Source organism: Neodiprion lecontei, chromosome 3 (assembly GCF_021901455.1).
Source record: "Neodiprion lecontei isolate iyNeoLeco1 chromosome 3, iyNeoLeco1.1, whole genome shotgun sequence".
NCBI classification, from domain to species: domain Eukaryota; kingdom Metazoa; phylum Arthropoda; class Insecta; order Hymenoptera; family Diprionidae; genus Neodiprion; species Neodiprion lecontei.
The window spans coordinates 27,828,055-27,846,728 of NC_060262.1; the positions used below are offsets into that span (position 1 = coordinate 27,828,055).

The 18,674-nt window shown below is 37.8% G+C and overlaps 3 protein-coding genes across 11 annotated transcripts in view; 1 reads left to right on the forward strand and 2 right to left on the reverse strand.

Moving 5' to 3' along the window:
• Positions 1-5,220, forward strand: LOC107218037 (nose resistant to fluoxetine protein 6-like). The gene is made up of 13 exons (XM_046735007.1): positions 1-717; positions 1,207-1,451; positions 1,539-1,732; positions 1,828-1,943; positions 2,068-2,295; positions 2,432-2,648; positions 2,906-3,071; positions 3,306-3,385; positions 3,503-3,598; positions 4,118-4,247; positions 4,453-4,627; positions 4,708-4,850; positions 4,984-5,220. Exons 1-13 carry the CDS (start codon positions 501-503, stop codon positions 5,107-5,109), a joined length of 2,133 nt encoding a protein of 710 aa, XP_046590963.1. The 5' UTR covers positions 1-500; the 3' UTR covers positions 5,110-5,220.
• A 688-nt stretch (positions 5,221-5,908) lies between these two features.
• Positions 5,909-11,084, reverse strand: LOC107218046 (myotubularin-related protein 2). 6 transcript variants are annotated; one of them, XM_046735012.1, is made up of 10 exons: positions 10,876-11,084; positions 9,341-9,543; positions 8,995-9,111; positions 8,102-8,554; positions 7,567-8,014; positions 7,222-7,397; positions 7,020-7,127; positions 6,731-6,915; positions 6,428-6,632; positions 5,909-6,287 (listed from the first exon to the last, which is right to left on the reverse strand). In XM_046735012.1, exons 2-10 carry the CDS (start codon positions 9,464-9,466, stop codon positions 6,135-6,137), a joined length of 1,971 nt encoding a protein of 656 aa, XP_046590968.1. In that variant the 5' UTR covers positions 9,467-9,543; positions 10,876-11,084; the 3' UTR covers positions 5,909-6,134. The 6 variants fall into 6 exon arrangements, with proteins under 6 accessions (XP_046590968.1, XP_015511279.1, XP_046590967.1 ...); XM_015655793.2 differs by lacking the exon at positions 10,876-11,084 and adding an exon at positions 10,368-10,849; XM_046735011.1 differs by lacking the exon at positions 10,876-11,084 and adding an exon at positions 10,368-10,729 and having other exon boundaries at positions 9,341-9,588.
• A 920-nt stretch (positions 11,085-12,004) lies between these two features.
• The window catches only part of LOC107218043, a 37,518-nt gene continuing 30,848 nt past the window's right edge, over positions 12,005-18,674 (reverse strand). For all 4 annotated transcript variants that reach the window (XM_046735021.1, XM_046735022.1, XM_046735020.1 and 1 more), the window contains 3 exons: positions 16,856-17,030; positions 15,840-15,897; positions 12,005-15,451 (listed from right to left, as the gene is read on the reverse strand). In XM_046735021.1, coding sequence (XP_046590977.1) covers positions 14,711-15,451; positions 15,840-15,897; positions 16,856-17,030 — 974 coding nt within the window. In that variant the 3' untranslated portion in view covers positions 12,005-14,710. The remainder of the gene's footprint in view (positions 15,452-15,839; positions 15,898-16,855; positions 17,031-18,674) is intronic.

The following is an 18,674-nucleotide window of genomic DNA, read 5'->3' on the forward strand; positions in this document are numbered from 1 at the left end:
CAGATCTCGGCGCTGTTTTCTCTTGGATTCTGCAAAGAATTCTGCGGCATCAGTCCTTGCTTAGACGCTCGGTACCTTGGCCGAATTTCGTGGGTTTCTTTCTCACACCTCTGTGGTTAGGGTCTGCGATCGAGTGAATTATTCCGACAATAGAAACGATCGGAAAGGTTCATTTTTCGCGCTCTAGTTCGCCGCTATAACGCTATAAATCAACTGATGGTAAATTTTCCTGCGCGGGATGGTTTTTGAATATTATTTAAATTCGTAGCACAAGTGAAACTTCTTAAGATCGCGAGTTGACGTGTTATCTCTTATAATTTTAGGAAGTAAACCTCCGTGATTAATTCAAGAATCGTTACTGACATCCCCGTTTATCGATTATTTTACAACACAAATTGATCACTAAACAAAGCTCTCTTTCACCGTGTCTTTGGCGACAAATCGAACCCTCGTAAAATTGTAAACGAAAAATAAAATACACGCTCCGTTAGTAAGCCAACATGGCACTGTTAAATATGTGCAGTATCGCGTTGTATTTAACACTTTTAACCACCATGTGCGTCGAAAACATATCAGCGACATCGGAAACAATGGAGCGAACGCTTCCGGCTTACGCCATCGCGCTGAAAGGTAGCTTGTTAAATTCCAGCTTGTGTCATGAAGAACTGGAAATCTTCAGGACAGCCGTTGATCAACGCAAGCTATGGGCGCTGAAAAGTTAGTATAATCAATTCTATGTGACATGAAATCCAGATACCTTGCCAGGACGAGAGCAAAATCATAATCAGCTTGATTCGTAAACAAATGAGCCAGACGTAATACGTTGAATTTCACATAATAACACAGCCCGCGGTGTCTCGTAATGCACTCATTGTCAGCTTCATCTACCCGGCTCTATACGGAATGCCGTTGAATTTTCTTTGCCTCGCAATACTAAATCATTTCTTCCACTATGTATACCTATAATATTACACATATAGTATAATATCATAGATGCACACGCCTGAATTACTTTCATTTCATGCAATCACTCAACCAATTCTTATACCTGGACATTCAAGTGTTGGTCGTTTGATAAAATCTCGGAGTGTCATCGTAGTTAAATTTCTACAAATATGGTTGTAGATTCAGTCATAAGTATGGTGTACCGAGTAACGTGAATAATAATTGAAAAACAAGTAACAGAAATGACAATTTGACACACAGTGCTGGACTCCAGCGGGGCGGCCAAACCAGGTTTCATTTACGGCAATAATTATTGGCTGGGAAGCAGAAGCCAGTGCGAAGATGCGTCCAATACGAATCCGTTGATCATCGCGGACGAGGAACTTCGAAATAACTCCAAGTACCGCGATCCGGAACAGGAATATCCACCGTTTCCGCTCAACTACTTTGTCACACATTTCCGCCACAACAGCACTCTTCAGTATCACGTCAGATTGCCGAACGAAGTAAGTACCTTAATTTGTTCCGAACCACAAAATACAACAACCAATTTGTTTCTCTTACGGTCCGCGTTCATCCGTTTCTTCTTCCAGGATCTAATCACGTTGGGACTGTGTCTGCCGGCGTCTTGTTCGTCGAAAGAGTTGAGTCTGATTTTGAAGAAGATATTCCAAGAAAGAACGCTTCTGGCTGGAAATCTGTACTCTGCCGATTTCAAGTTGGCGGAAGTCAGAGATCTCAATGACGATCATCAATGGCTAGTGGATGGAAAAATAATTCTTGTTGCGTGAGTAGCATTTTCTAACAGTCACGCACTTCACGATGGATTTCCGTATTGTGGTGATGAAAGTACTGTAATTTTTCACGAGTCTCCCTTCTCAGAATACTTCTAGTCCTCACTATTGGAATGGTAATTGTCGGAACAACTTACGATGTACTCGTCCATCAAAAGCAGATTCAGGCCCAAAAAATATCTTTGCATAACAACGAGTGCTGCTGTAAGTCGATTTCCACGTATGCTACCAATATGGCCATGTATTTAAATGCAAGAGTTCTTCCTGCGCCGTGGAGCCACGAATATTCTCACTCGAAATATCTATTTATTTCAAACCTGTGTTACAGATGAGAAAAAAACGGCAAACACGACAGAGTCTGCGGTTGTTCTTCCAGAATTCAAACAGACTACCATAGCAAAAGTTATACTGTGCTTTTCGTGTTATACCAACACAAAGATCATACTTGATACAAAATTGAGCTCTGAAGCCGTACCTGTGATTCATGGTCTTAGATTTTTGGGAATGATGTGGATTATCATGATACACACGATTTTTTACATGGCTGATTACGCCGGTGAGTCGTTCTTCCGTCACTTTATATCATCAGAATTAGATGCGATTCGTGTTTCAAGGCAATTTACAAGATAACATGATTTTTCATTCCATTTGCGTCCAACGACAATCCATATCTGTAAGCTTGTTAATTATAGATAATAAGCCGTGGGCATGGCGGAAGGCTGAAGGATTTGCAGTCCAGGTAATAAGCAACTCAACTTTGTCAGTTGACACGTTCTTCTTCATGAGTGGATTTTTAGTCTCTTACTTGTATTTGAACTCCAACAAAGGCAAGAAAGCGGATGACAAGTCGGTCGTTCATGTAGGCAAAGTGAATCAGTTTGTCCTTATTATTCTGAAAAGATTCATTAGGTGAGCATTCGTAAGTAATATTTTCTGCATGATCGGAGAACATACGGATTGTGAACTGTAAGCTTAGGTTTCCTTTCACGAATATACAAGCGAGCCTTTTTTTTGTTTTTCGTATCGGCGCGTCTTGGAAAACCATAGTGTAAATAATTTTGAATGCTGAAAAAAAAAACTTGAATTGACTATACCGGTTTTGTTAAATAAATTTGGATATTCCCGTTATCATTGACATTAAATAATTGTAAGATAAAACCTTGCAGGCTGACTCCAGCATACATGATGGTATTAGGTTTATTACAAATAAATGCTGGTTGGTACGGAAAGACATCACAATTCTACATGACGGAAAGGCCGCAAGAAGTTTGCGCCAAGTATTGGTGGCGAAATATCCTGTACATCAACAATCTTTTCGGCAGAGAAACAATGGTATGAAATAAGCACGCTTAGATATTATTCCGCACCCATTATAGTCTCTTGTAAAGAATTGATCGTGATACGTGATTAAATTTCGCATTAGCCGATGCAAAACTAAACGTAAAATTTGTATCTTAATTTTTATCACCTTTCTGCTCACGCTTGGTAATTCGAAGGTACTTTATTTATCAGGTAATACCGTTTATGGTTTTCAATAACACATTCTTAAAAATTTTTATGTCACAGTGCATGTCATGGAGCTGGTACTTGTCGAATGACATGCAGTTTTTCATCATTGCAACGTTCACGTTGATTTTATCGTCAGTGTAAGTGGTATAAATAATGTATTTTTCAAGATAAATAATCTGGATGAAAATGCTTTGTTAGATCAGTATAAATGTTACACTTTGGTTTGAAAATAATGAGCATCATTTACGTTACAGATTTTTCTACACGGCAGTTGGCGTGCTGATATCTCTTCTGATTTCCTCCACAGTTTTAACCGGATACATTTCATATATTCACGAATATGTGCCAACGTAAGTGTATACCTGACTCAACAAGATCGTTTTTCGTTTACTCCATAAATATATGTTCCCATGTGATCAGGAGACCGTTTAAGCTTTAATTTAATAGTATGATAATACAAATAAACTGTAGCATATCGCTGGGTAAAAGTTTCGTGTATCACACGTAAAACCGTGTCGTTCAATCACGGTGATACTAAACAGACGTCCATAAAATACTTATGAATCAGCGAAAATAAAATTCGGTAGTTAGCTATGAATTCGTGGTGTTATACAGGTTCGAATATACATTAATTTTTGACCAACTACTTTAACTGATAAAAAAAGTGACGAAACCGATCAGCACAATTTTATTTGTTTCAATTACGTTTCAATTCAAATTTTTGAGCCTCGTTTTATTCGATATGAAAAACAGGTTTGGTAAACGAAAAATGTGAAAATATTCAATATTTTAGTATCTCTTGAATAAACATCAATCGAAAAAGCTCCAAAACTTCCCCTGGAAAATGAGATTTTTTTTTGTTTGTACAGAATGGACGCGCAGTTTAACACGTTAGAAATTTTATATGATCCACCTTGGACGAGAATCGGACCTCACATAATCGGAGTTGCGACGGCATATATATTGATAAAATTGAACAAGAAACTGGACGTGAAGAGGGTGAGTTTTGAGCAAAGCCGTACAGATAGGATGATTCCGGGTGAGATGGCCGTAGCTTACACCTCACCTATGGCCATCTCACCCGGAATTAATCCGTTAATGTCCGTTACCTCGAGTATTCAGTATTCGAGTATTACTCGTCGTTACACCAGATGATCCGAGAAGTGACACGATGGGTAATGAACACTAAACTTAAAACTTGCAGAGAAACATCGTCCTGGGTTGGTGCCTTGGCAGTTCGTGCAACATTTTAGTCCTCTTTGGTTTGTGGGAGAGACACATTTCCGTCCTAACGTCAGCCTTTTACGTTGCCCTGAGCAGAACCGTATGGGCCGTAGGGATTGCATGGCTTGTAATAGCCTGCAGCACGAATCATGGCGGTAACTACGTCAAATCAATTGAACATAGAGTTGAACGATTTAGATATAGCAACGTAACTCTGAATTTTTGTTTTTGTTAGGAATCGCCAACAAAATCCTTTCATACAAGGGTTTTGTACCGCTGAGCAGGCTGACATACTGCGCATATCTCTTAAATCCATTTCTCATCAATTCGGTGTATCTTCATGCAGAAACGCCGATACACGTGGATTTTCTGCCTATCGTGAGTAGACGTGTGATTCAGTTCTAGGAAAAAGTGTATCTAAAAAAAATAAGTTATCGCACACACGTAGATCTGGATAATAATGGATAAGGAAAATCTATTCAATTTGCAACATTGTGATTTGTTTTTCAAGGCCACGCTGTTGTTCGGGAACTTCGTCATCACGTACTTCTGTGCTTATGCATTGTCATTGCTGTTTGAAACTCCCATTGTGCTATTGATGAGAATGCTAACCGCATTTATGGTACGAAAAAGATGACAATTCTATCGTTGGCTTTTGTTTTATGTACATACATTGTATAATTTAATGTTAAATATTATTATTTTTATGAAAGTCTAATTTTTCGTCGGATGCTAGATTGTTTATAATAAAAAATTGAAAAAAAACCAACATTATGCAAGATCTATAAACATCATTGTACCAAGATTGAAATAATCCGGAAGGGTAAACAATAATATTTAGGCACAATCCTAAAACGGACCACCTATTGTATTTATCACTGCGAAAAACTTCACCTTGCAAAAAAAATTCTCTTTTATTTCAAAACACGTTTCATCACACATAAACGACTATTGCTTAGCATTTTCCAACATGCGTTTATGTTTGTATGCAGAAAATTTTGTATTATGAATACCGGGAAAACGTCTTGACGGGTTAGGATGAAAGTTGGTTCTAGCTTGAAAAAAATTCATAATTTTCCTAGAATTGGTACGCAATATTTCATTTTCAATTTTGACGCCATTCTAAATTCGTATGTATTCAAGTACAGGATATTGTATCTCAAGTGAAACGGTTGAACATCTTAGACAAATGTTGTAGAGTTTCGGGGGTATCGTGAAAAAGTTCCATCTACAAACTTAATTCTTATGTGTATCTTTTTCTACCTCGGTATTGTTTACCACTTCGAAATTTTTCGTGTTCGCCATCCAGCCCCAGTCTCTCCTATGCGAACACCTACCGAATTAAATTGGTTTTGGGCTGAATGGATTCATCATAGACACACTTATTCCTCCTGTTGGAACTCGCTGGAATATTGCGATGTTATAAAACGTTTGAATAGCTACAATTTATTATTTATTAACGCGTACTTTATACAAAGTTAGATGTCAGAGTTGAATTTAAAGATTGAAAATTGGCCACTATGGGTATCAGTCAAAGTGGTAGTTCCATGTGTATATCTCACACCATTGTGTGCAGAGGTTCAGTATTTCATGAAGAAGGTAGTTGAAGCGTAAGAATCGTTTAAAAAATTGTGATGGAGGAAAGGAAAGTTAGGTGGTGGATTATGAGTGAACTGGAGAATGTATTCTTGGGGGTGCTGGTGATGTGAGCGATCTATTCGCCCGTGTCGCTTGTTCACGACGACATTCTTCCACCTTCTTTTCGAGTTGCTCTTTTTGGATGAGAAGTTCCCGCGTGCGTTGATATACAGGGTCCTAAAGATTTGTACAAGATATTAAAATCGCATTTTATCTAGACCTTAAGAACTATAGGTTGATCTTTCAAACTTCCGCAATACGGACAAGAAAAAGACATATAATTTACTCATCGATTAATTGCCAATGCTTGAAATTACCTGTTGCCTCATACTGGGATTCCACCTGCAGTAAAGACGTTTCCATAATTTGATATGCCTCATACTGGCAATTGGCATTAGTACTAACTGATGCAGTGGACCTGCCCAGTACAGTGGATTTTGGTATAAAGATAGTTGACTGTTAGTGTACGACCAGAGTGATACTGTTCTTTGTTTTAGCTGCTCTTGAACCCTTTCTCGATCGCTGTAAAGAGTCAATCACAATAATCTCGGTCAATCAAAGTGTAATGTAGGTACGAATGACAGTGACACATGTGAAGAAACACAAATATCTACAGTTACCTGTTGAAAAGGAAGGTACCGAATCTACATGAGTAAAGATGGTCCAGTATGGTAATTAAAAAGTGTTCATTGAATTGAAATGCATTAGGAAATTGCTGATATATTTGCCAGACGCAGTCTATGAACTGTAGAAATACTGGAGACCTATCGGCATCACTGTGATGCTCGTCTCCATGGCCGATTCTCTAAAAAAGTAAAAGAAGAAAACAGAATAGGGGAATAAGACGGTTGCATATTTAAGAGATGTTCAGATATTTGTTCCAGTAATTTACGGAATAAAAATACCTACTTGTTGAAACTTGTGTCCAAAGCTAAGCCATTCCTTTTCTACGAGGACTTCAAAGCCTCGAATTGTTCGGTAGTATGGATCCAGCATCAACATTGCTAATGCCGTAAGCTGTGACATGAAATAAAGTAAATTACAGTAGCAGAAATTTAATATGAACTGGTGTATTTTTTTTTAATCTTCATGCATCTAATAGGCACATTACCTGAGGAGTTCTATCCCAACCATCAGAACAGTGGACCAATACTGACGTTTTGTGATTTTCTACTTTGTCAACTATCCGCAAAGCTCCAGCTAATATGCATTTAATGTGTTTCAGCCAATACGTCGATTCTATACCAGAGAGCCATCTCGTTTCGTCAATTACCGGAAAACACAATTCTGAAAAGTAACAAGTATTGCTAGATTATTACATGAATGTCTAGGAAAAATGGCAGGTTATGAGGAGTAATGAATTTTAAATTCGAATAATTATTTAGAGGTACGTTTGGAAATGTTTTATCAGCAAAATGTTTTACACAGCACAAGAAATCAATACGTGTAAACAGACCCTTCAACTTTCGCAAACTCTCCCTCATTACGTGAATGTTGTGTATGTCTAGAAAGACAAGCTCTGCATTTTGGTACGCATCTTCGCTTTCGTAACCGCCCCCCTTTGCCTTGTTGGCGATTGCATTGGCACTAGGCCGGGCATCCATGATAAAAAGTTTATGACTTTGAGCATTCGCGTCCATTATAAGTTGAACGTATCTTTCATCCTCACGACTCCTTTTTCCACCAACGCCGACTAGCGGTTGCGCACACCGTGTTATAGTAGCTTGACTCTCCGGATGAATCCAAGAAAGAACGGGCAATCTACCACGGCTACGAAATGCCGCAGCAGCCTGCAAATCTTCGTCAGTTGCCGCAGCTGGTACTGCCCATACGGCTGGGTAGCTATCGCACAACGAATAGGTGTCATTTATTTTTGATATTTTCCACATATCGTTGTTAACTCCCTGAAACATTGTATATTACCGAAAAGAATATCAGAATATTTTCTTTCTACTGTAATTCAACAAATGCGAAAAACATGACGACGTTACCATTCTCTTGAGTTCGGCGATTGGTTCGTAAACGTTCCAGCCATTTTCTGAAAATGTCTCGGAATACTGGAAAGCAAAAAGTGGCAGCTTGTGCGAAAGCGGAAACGAGTACTGTTGCAATTTCTCAAATACATTTCGTCTGGAGTGATTTTCCTGCTTGTGCGCAAACTTCAGGTTTCTCATATCTTTACAGAAGACTTCAATCCCATAGGAATTTTCTCCTCTACTGGACGCACCTCCAACTTTTTCGATTCGACTGACAACACCCAAAGGTACTTCGACCACGTAAGGCGTTTCTCGATCTATACTTTTAAAATATAACTTGTAATTCGTTACACTAAGTATACCTCTCGCAGGACCTGAATATGGGCAAAGGTATGTAACTTCGCGTGCTTGTCCATGCACGTGTTCTCCACTGAACAGCGGTGGTCCCGTGTCGCTACCAGACAAATTCTGAAAAAATTATGGTAATTTAGATATCTGACAGAAGATGTCCCGATAAATATCAATTCAAGTCTACTTGAAAATGAAATCTTACACCGCTACACGGAAAATTTGTCTACCTACTTTCAAAAAAAATGAACAAATGAATTGAATTTTATACAGCTTGATATAAACGTGATGGAAAAAATAGTATAATTCCATTACTAGTCTTAATTTTATCATCCCCAAGACGTCGCAAGGAATAATAACGAAATACAGAAGAAATTGAAATTATATTGCAATAATGATATCATGCGTTACTCAAATGAAAAACACGTGAACAATGACATTATTGACGGACGACTGAGTAATAAAGAGATTTGTAGAAAAAATTAAATTGCTTCTTGCACAATGTGCAACATCAATGAAAAGCATTCATTAGCACGGATATCAACTATCTGTATCAATACCTCACTCCGTTGCTCTTGAGTTTCTTTCTTTGTTTCTAAAGCAGAAACGATATTATTATCTGTTGACGTCGAGCTTGTTGAAAAGCTTTTTGAGTGCGATGCCTTATCCCAACATTCCTATAGTCGCAAAAGGCATCGTACTTTGTATACTCAATTTCATTGCGACAAAGTCAGGCAAAAATCGAAATTCAAAATACAAGTATCAAATTTTTTTCAATTTAGACTAAAAGTAGAAATATATACACAGTTGCAGTTTTTTTCACATTAATTCATTGCCATCAACATTTTGATTCATATGCGGCATCTATTTGTTCATTACAATAAAATGGTAATGCGAATGTCTTACCGACTCTTGTCCAATTTTGGAGTTGAGTGAGCTGCTTTTACTGTCCGAATTAAGAGAATCTGAACTTGCATTCTTTGAATTGTTTTTTTCAATATTCAAGAGCTCGGCACTACTTCTTTTTTCCATGCTTGTAGCAAGTATAGCATCCACTATCTCCAAAATAATAGAACCGATGTTAGGTGCATCTAAGGTGTCCCTCAAATCTGTAGGGGTAGTGATATCAGTTAATTTTTGAATATCGTCAGCATCTGTAAAAGATTGATCTTCTTGTATAGTTTCGAGGGAGATGGAAGGAAGTATGTGTTCAAGAGTCTCTGATGACGGGGGATCGGGAGAAGGCTCTCCAACTTTTGGGTATTGGACTCTGATTTGTGGAGAAGTTGTAGTCGCATGAAGTTTTGAGACTTGAAATTGTGTTGAATTTTCATTGAATGTGCAATATTGATGAGCGAGTTTTTCGTACATATTTTTTGATTCTTCTACAGGCGTTACAATGTTTTCACGTTCCATTGTGAACAATGCAATGTTCTTTACAGGCCAAGAATCTCGTCTGTAAAAACTATTTTAGTGAATTTCACTGATTTTACACAAAACTAATATTGTTACGAAAGACTAACAGAAGTGGTTTTAGATAATACACAGCATTATATCTAGAAACTTAAAAATCTAGCGCGCAAGATTCTCTACCGCGGTAAGCAGTATTCTAATATCTGTGATTCGAGTGACGTTAGGATCTCTTCAAGTATAAGAATTATTTAGTATTGCCAATATGAATGAATTGTCTGAGAAAAATTTAACATATGTTAAACGTTACCGATATCGCATGTGTGAATTGTCATAAATTATATAGTCGAAAACATTAAACGTCTGAATCAGTCAAGCATTGCTCACATGACGAGTGAGGCGCGGGTATTTAAGATCGGCAAAAGCCACACCCACAATAATTAACGGGTATTCGTGGTTCATAATGGAAAATAGTAAAGAGTTTTAACAAAACGGTTAAAAACTGCATCACGATAGAACTAACCTCCACAAAGCGTGGTCACATCGACAATTTTTATGGTGAATCGGCCTGACAGTTCGATTTGTGTTTGACAGAAGCGGCCATGCTGGAATTTAGGTTCACGCCAAATATGCAGATGGCGACACCTGCTAAACTGTATTCCATGCGCAATTCACTGATGTATTCAAATATATTCAAATTTGTTTCAAGCACGGTTAAAGTTTGAAAAAGTATGCTTTGCTGTGTCAACGTTTTCAAACAATCAGCAGTCTTGCGGTTTATTTGTGTGGATATTGATTCCAATCTTTTGACAATTCGGGTTGAAGTTGTGTTCCGAAATAACTTAGTTTTTGGAATTGAAAAATATAAGGAATACTTCAGACTTTCTGAAACCAGTGTAGATCAATTAAAAAATCTCATTTAACAGGAGAATCATTCGGTTGTAAAACAGTTTAAAATTGAAAGCTTGTGCATATTTTAATCGTTACGAACACTATCTTTTAATAAGCAATTAAGAATATTTCGATATGACCTTTGTCTTACGTAATTGTGCTTTGAGAAACCTTCAGATTTGTTCACAATTCCCACTGTTCATGTATATACTTTGTACTGCAGGAGGCTCAATGAGTTTTGCTAAGCCTAATGATCCGAAAAGTTTATATTAGACGAAGATGCATTTTTAAACCGACTAATCTTGCCAAAAAAAAAAAAACGAATAATCCAGAATTTCTACTACAAAATTCTCGGAAATTTTGATGATCAATAAAATAAATTAAATTAATTAAAATACGTAATAATTTCATTAGTTTATAACAAATTAATTTTATGCGAAAGTAATAACATGATTGAACCTGTTTTCAAAATTCATAAGTAACAGTGTAGGTTCAATATTGGAACAGATACACCTATTTTAAATTGTTAAGCGCGGATCACCGGTCATTAGACTATCGCATACAATTTCCGCGATCTTTGACACCTCTGAACGTTACAGAATGTATAGATTACACTGGAAATTCTAAATATGAATAGTGATATTATGTATACGTATGGCGGCGACGTATATTAATATCCGTAGCTATACGTATACATATGCAGATTTTGGTTACAAAGGTGATGGATCATGTTATACAACGTGAGATATATTATATTCTAATTTCTAAGAACCAAGGGAATTTGAATATGTATTACTTCAACGAACAATGGGATTGTGATTCTATTCCAAGCCGTCCGCGCGGGGTATCGCAAAAACGCGATTCAGTATCTCGGAGATCACCTTGACAAAAAGAATACATTACTTCCGCGGCAGGATTATACTTTCAGAAATATTCTGCTTGTACCACGCGGAAGTGGATAAGCATGTTATAAGCTCCAACGCTATGAACAATTAACTGTGATAGTTAATCCGGCGTCCTGTCTGCAATCGTACACAGTATATCACGTGTCGTGATTATTTTTGAAATGTACAAAGTTGATTTTCAACGTCTACTTTCAGTCAAATGACTACACGGAGTCAGTTTAAAATGGGTATTGCCGCTATCACGAAATATTACCAGAAACCACACAGGACACGACAGCATGCAAAATAAAATTTCTTCTTTCTTCACATTAAATCGAGGGTGATAAAATGCCATTAAAAAAAATTTAAGAAATATGCTCATACATATTTTTGTTTCGGAAGCCTTTGAAACTGCTCTGTGTTTATTTGTTCGAAAAATAACAGCCTAGATTGACTTACACAATTGTACCAGCGAACCGCTGCATGACAGATGCTGACCGGTTTAGAAGTACATACGTACAATTTGACATATTAAAATGGAGTAAAACGCGGCTTGATTGAGCCATGACCCGTTTCTGGTCGTAATACAACATTCTCATACATAGCGATTTCCGCCGATGTGTACATTGTACATGTATGTACATCAAGCCGGTAACAAATGCGATTAGGTCAGTATTGTAGGGGTTCCCCTCCACCCGGATCTCGTTAGCACTACCTATCTCAAATCGGCTTATAGTCGAGACTGCTCACCGCCTCACGTGCTCACAATCTTCTCACGCCACAGGTACTACATACAGAATTGCGAATCGGGCGAATCAGAGTATCTCCAAACGGTGGAATTGATCGATGTTTGAATTATTTCTATTATATGATTTATATATCCATTCCCATCGAGCGCATCGCGTGTATCTAATCCACACACTGACGAAATATTTTTGAAAAATTAATTTCACCTTGGGTATTATTGCAAAATATTTTTGCCAATTGAAAAATCCCTATTAACAATTTAAAGATGTTAGGTCCAACCGAATAAATGACTTATCACGCAAGGAGTCAAACAAAAATAAATTGTTAGAGATGCGAATTTTTTTGAGAAGAAATTGATTCATTGTAGTATTATATTTTCGTAGCAATGAGAGATGAGATGAATTTACACAACGTAAGGTCGATTTTTTTATTCGTAATAAGAAAGGTAATATATAGTCATTTAAAAAAAAATGATTCAACGGAACAGAATAAATAGACACTGTGTTGGATAGCGTGAAGTGTCACGTGCGAATGTCTTAAGTTCCGCACATTTCAACGTGAAATATAAAATTGTTTTATATCATCAACCATACATATACTATATATGTGTGTATATATATATATACTGATACATATATATGCATATATATCAATATATGCATCAATATATATATATATATATATTGATAGATTAATAAAATTGATAGTCAACATACGAATATACAATCGACTATGAGTGTGTATACTATATATTTATATAAAGTCAATATTTATAACATGCAGTATTTAATAATATAATCTATGCATTATACTGCACATTGTGTTATAATAATAAAGTATATAATATTATATATTATAACTTTATACTGTAGATCTTTCAGTTTTCTTTTTTTCTCTATACGATGACGATATAACTTAGTTTCCGGCTATACCTGATTTGTTTTGTTTCACAAACATTTATACAAAAGTTTATTACCGTCTACTAGATATATTAGATTTGATTTTGACATTAAGGTGTGTCACTGTGGTGGCCCTGATAGGTATATGTTGTATGTTTTAATAGTATTTTTTTCAGTTCAAATGAAGTTTGCTATACATCATACATCTAGTGAATTTGAAAACCGTCTTTTTACAGTAATTCACATTATACATATTTATATAGAGTCAGGGAAAGTGATGTGATTTTTTTTACCCTTTACTTTTTTAAAAACCCTTTCCTATTTCTTTTCTACTCTGTTGTTCTCATTAAACATTTTAGGTTAACATTCAGATTGCTTACTGGTGAAGTTTATTTATTTTGGCACTTATCAAAATACTCTTATGCGATTTTAAACGGTACAGCATACAGCTAACTTTCTGACATGTGACGTATTACATGAGATATTAGAGTCAATTAAGCTTGGACACTTTAGGCCACATGCCGTATATTTTGTTCTTCTTCATTTTCGAATTCAGCCTACCTTTTATTATATTTCACCGTCCCGCCTACCACTTTGCATTTCTTATCTGCCAGTGGAAAGCGTTTTACATTACTGAACAAAAGAAAATACCAAGATGGATACGTTCCGTATTCGCGATTGCATTTTAAAGAAATGATGCATCTTTATGACGAATTCCTCATTACCATATTTGGTAACCCTGTCAGACGCTTCGTCATTGGCATTCGTATGGTGAATATTTTCTCATACACAGGGGATACCCAGATTTGAATTTTACATTATCCCTCGCATTATTATACGCCGGTTCGCAATCCCATTTCTCAAGAGTATCTCACGAATATCTGCAGACAGAGATGTTACGTCCGACGTTTTTAAGAATCATCCAGCATTTACTGTCTCAATCCGAATATATTATATCATTCGGCCTTGTCGCTGTTGTATCGTTACTGTTAAGATATATTTTATTCCATCGTAAAAATCTCTCTTTCATCACGTTTGCAAAATATTAGATTCGAGGTTGTAAAATAATCAGCAACATGTAAATGCGCGTAGGTAAAACGTCTTTCACTCAACATACATGGGGTGCAAAATTGATGCCACGAACGAAGAGGGTTTGATTTTTCATCTCCTCTCCTCTCCTCTCTCTCTCCTTCTGCATTAGATTCTCGCCTGATTTATCGATCGCAAGCTGTCATCGGCGAACCGGGATCGAGACGCCGTGTCATCGTAATAATTGTCTTAAACGTCTTATAAAACAATTGTCGTGCAATGATTTTCCTTATGTATACCTCCATTTATTCATCATTATAATCAGTCTTTATTCGCCGCCAAACAAATTCGTTCTGATTCCGAATAGTCGGACGTACGATCGTCCGTCATTCGATACCCTTGCAGCCGACTTCTAGTCACGTCATTTGGGCAGCATTGAATCCCCGCTTTCGCGGCGAGCCGAAATGTTCCGTTTGATTGATCTGATACTGCTGTACGTAAGGATTACTCCTGACAACGCTGTTTCCCGAACCAGCTGAGAACTGGTTGTTGTTAGGCATCGTAATGATTCCAGTCTGTTGGAGGTACTGCTCGCGATAAAGCTGATGCGGCGTTGTTATAAATTCGGCGCCGTTGCCGCTCGCCGCTGATCCTTTGTACTGAAGCTTGGCGCCGATCTTCTCCGTCAGATGATGATGTTGATGTTGATGCTGATGATGATGAACCGGCGGCGACTGATTTCCGGCGTTGTAATCACCGTAACGAAAACACGTAGGCGATGTGCCCGGCGGCGTGTTCTTCTGACTCTGAGTAGGACTCTGGGATATCGACTCGAGCACGTGCCTCGGCATATTCGGCGACGGGCAATGAGTATCTTGGAGACCGTCGACGCGATTTGCGTTCCTTACGAATATCGGAGCGCTCTCTGGACGGCCACCGATTATATTTCGCATTCCTTCGCGGTCCTTAGCGCTCAGACTTTGCCGGGAATTGCTCAAGGACGAACGACGACCCCCCCTCTGATGCATCGTCGACGGCGAGGCGTTCAGCTCCGAGACCGAGGACCAGGTTACGCTAGCCAGTTCCCAACGACGCAGCAGACTCGAGACCCGCTCCACCCTCGCAGCAGCATCCGAACTCTCGTCGTAGTCTGGACCCTGGAATTTATTGTGAGGAATAAAGGGGAGAAAAAAAAAAAGAAAAAAAAACATCCAACGTGAGAAATGCAAAACTTTGTTATGTATAACGCCAGAGGGCGTGGAATGGAAATTTTACGTTACGTACATCACGTTACCGTGTACGGCGGATATAAATGCAATGCAATTTCATGCCTTTTTCAATCTCTCATGAAGACAGCGGTCTAAAAATTACCTTTAACGTTTTAAATGTTTTTCTTTGTTTCTATCTTTCATCTGAAACGAGTTGCCAACGCCGGTTAGCAAGTTAAGAATGTATAATGTTGCCAAACTTCACGACGACTGACAATCCGTTTCAGAGTCCGTCTACGATGAATTTTTAAGATGCGAAGAAAATGATCCAACTTACGTTCTCTATTTTCTCGTCCAGCATCTTGAAAAAGTCTACCTGGCTGGATGATACTTCTCTGTAACATCAAGATGCAGAAAGGGTTAAGGATAGTTATACCTCGGTGTAGTGATTCAGGAGGCGACAAGCAGGAAAATAAACCTATGCAAATATTTTTAATAATTAAACTGCTAATCTTCAATTTTCGCTTAGTCAGGCTGGGTTTTTTTCATTTCAACCAATCTTTGAACAATATCAAGAACACGTGAATTATAACGCATATACGACTGATTACTGTAACAGCAAAAAGAATGACGACGAAAAAGAAAAGTATTCCCGCAGAATTAATAACGAAAGAAAAACGAAATGAAATTTGGGCAATGTAAACAGGTCTTTGAAGAGTAAAGTCGAATTTGCATACATATCCCTGGCTCGTCATGGGCAAACGAGAGAAGATCCGTCGAGTGGTGAAAAATTAAGACTGGATTGAATATTCCAGGTTTCGTCGTTCCGGCAACCGAGCACTGATTAAATAAAACAAGACCATGAAGCATGTAAATCGGGATCATCTTGTTCGCTCTTACACAAGCTTGCACTCGGGTATTTATACAATACAACTTTTACTCGGCATACGGAGGAGAAAAATAAAATTAAAATAAAAACGCCCACCGCGATGATATTAAGCCGGTTCAACGAACGTAAAATAAATGTTCTCGACTTTAATTTAATTTATATACACGCCACGAAAAAATACTGCGTCGATATGCAGGAGATAAGTGAAACTCTTGCAGGATGACAAGGAAAAACATTTTTCCAACAAGGTGATGTAGGTTATATTTTCCTCCTCAGTACACACATACACAGTTCAATTTCCTATTCGTTATTTGCATATCGGCGTATTGTGATACAACTTTTAACATACATGTATAAAAATGTACGCGACGTTATTAGATCAATACTAAACCGATTGTATCAGGGAGGGAAAAAATCTGGAAAATAAAAAGCAGATCAAGAAATAAGATAAAACTGAAACTCACGCTTGGTGCAGCAGAGGGCCGGTTCCCGGAGTAGCAGGCTTCTTCTTGACTTGAGTTTTGATATCAATGGGTCCATTCTGTTCTTCGTTTCTGTTAACCTCGATCCCGTTGTTGTTGGTCTTGCTGCTGCCTTTGGTATTTCCATTTCCGTTTTTCTGCTCAATTGACGCCGAACCTGAAAACCGATGATCACTTAAATGTAGAGACAAACAGGTTCGTATATTTAGTTTCTCTTTGAAATTCGGTGAAATATATACAGGAAGTGTATTGTATAGGTGCGTATACAATTGTAGGTTTTATTTACTGTATCGTGTATACGTTGGCAAATTAAGCGGTAAGAACATGACAGTTCATTTTTTATTATACTTTCAACCCACATACATACAACATCTCTTTTGTTTATACGGAGTTAATTAGCTAGAGTTTAATTGGCGCTGAATCACCGCAATGAATATCCCTCTTTTCCCGATCGACTGGTGCTTATTTTTAGGAAGAGAAGAAAAAGGAAGAACAAAGCAGGGAAGGAAAAGAAAGAGATCAGAAGAAAGAAATCGGTATATCGATGTGACCTGCAATTACGAGACTAGCGATACACATAAAATTATGTTCAAGTCAAGACAAAAAAAAAAAAGAAAGAAAGAAAGAGAAATGAAAAAAACTATCTTAATTTTCTAGGACCTTCCTATGATATTAAACAATCTATGAAAATTCGCTGGCGAAATGAAATATTTCTGACCAATTTTAGTTGTGCACTAAGTTTTGTGATTCCACTGCATTCATCTTGAATCGCCAAAGTTATTTCTACACCGCCTCAAATCCTGGGACTGACAAATTTCATGATACGAAGACAGGAACTGGCACTAACTGCACTGAAAGAGATTGCAGATAATAATTGCTATACAAAGGTTCGTTTTAAAGAATCGCACGAGTTATGAATTTTAAAAAACCTGAGTGGCCGCCATATTTTCCGAGTAGAATTCTTGACAGACTAAAAGCTTTTCTCTGGAAAATCTCTGTCGACAGCTCTCATCATAATTGGTATAAACATTCGCTCCTTGAGGAGTTCAGAATGTAAGGTGAAAAGAAAATGATATCCTTTGTTCAGAGCGTCGTTTATAATACATAAAGACAAAACTAAAAACAATTCCGTAATTTCGATCGTGACGAACTATGTAAGCAAAGAGAGTTTAAAAATTCCAACATAAACATCCGATAAATCACGAAGTTAATTTTTGCAATCGACAGAAACATATACCGTAAATTGACCTTAAAACGAATAAATTTCAACAATCTATCAATGACACGAATAACCACTTTCCATCTCTAAAATATCCCTACATTTATCCCCAAAGCCGCTCTTATTAGGAACATAATGTCGGGGTGACCGATTGAGGCATCCGCCGGCTTAATTAACACCGAGCAAAGTTAGAGCCGCTGCACACGGTTTAGTTTTGCACACACGAGGATAAATATAGAATGATGCGCATCGGGCAGCAATCAGTAGCAGCTCTCACCAGCGGAATAACTACGCAGGCAGTGTTTTGAACCCTAGCGCATGCGGTCCGATTTGCTTAGGCAGGCGAAACGCAGTTTGTTGCAAATCGGATTGTTATACATATACCATTCGTAGCAAGTGTGCGAGTGAGAGAGTGCGTGAGTCTTGATACATCCCGCGAAAGTACACGTGTACTCGCGTCACTCTACGAGACGTACGTTGTATAGCTAATGGACTTGTTTATTTATGTCCCATTGTAATCAGAGTTCATTCTACTTTGCACCAAGCGTCTGAGCACGCGACTCGCCGAGTCGCCAATGAATG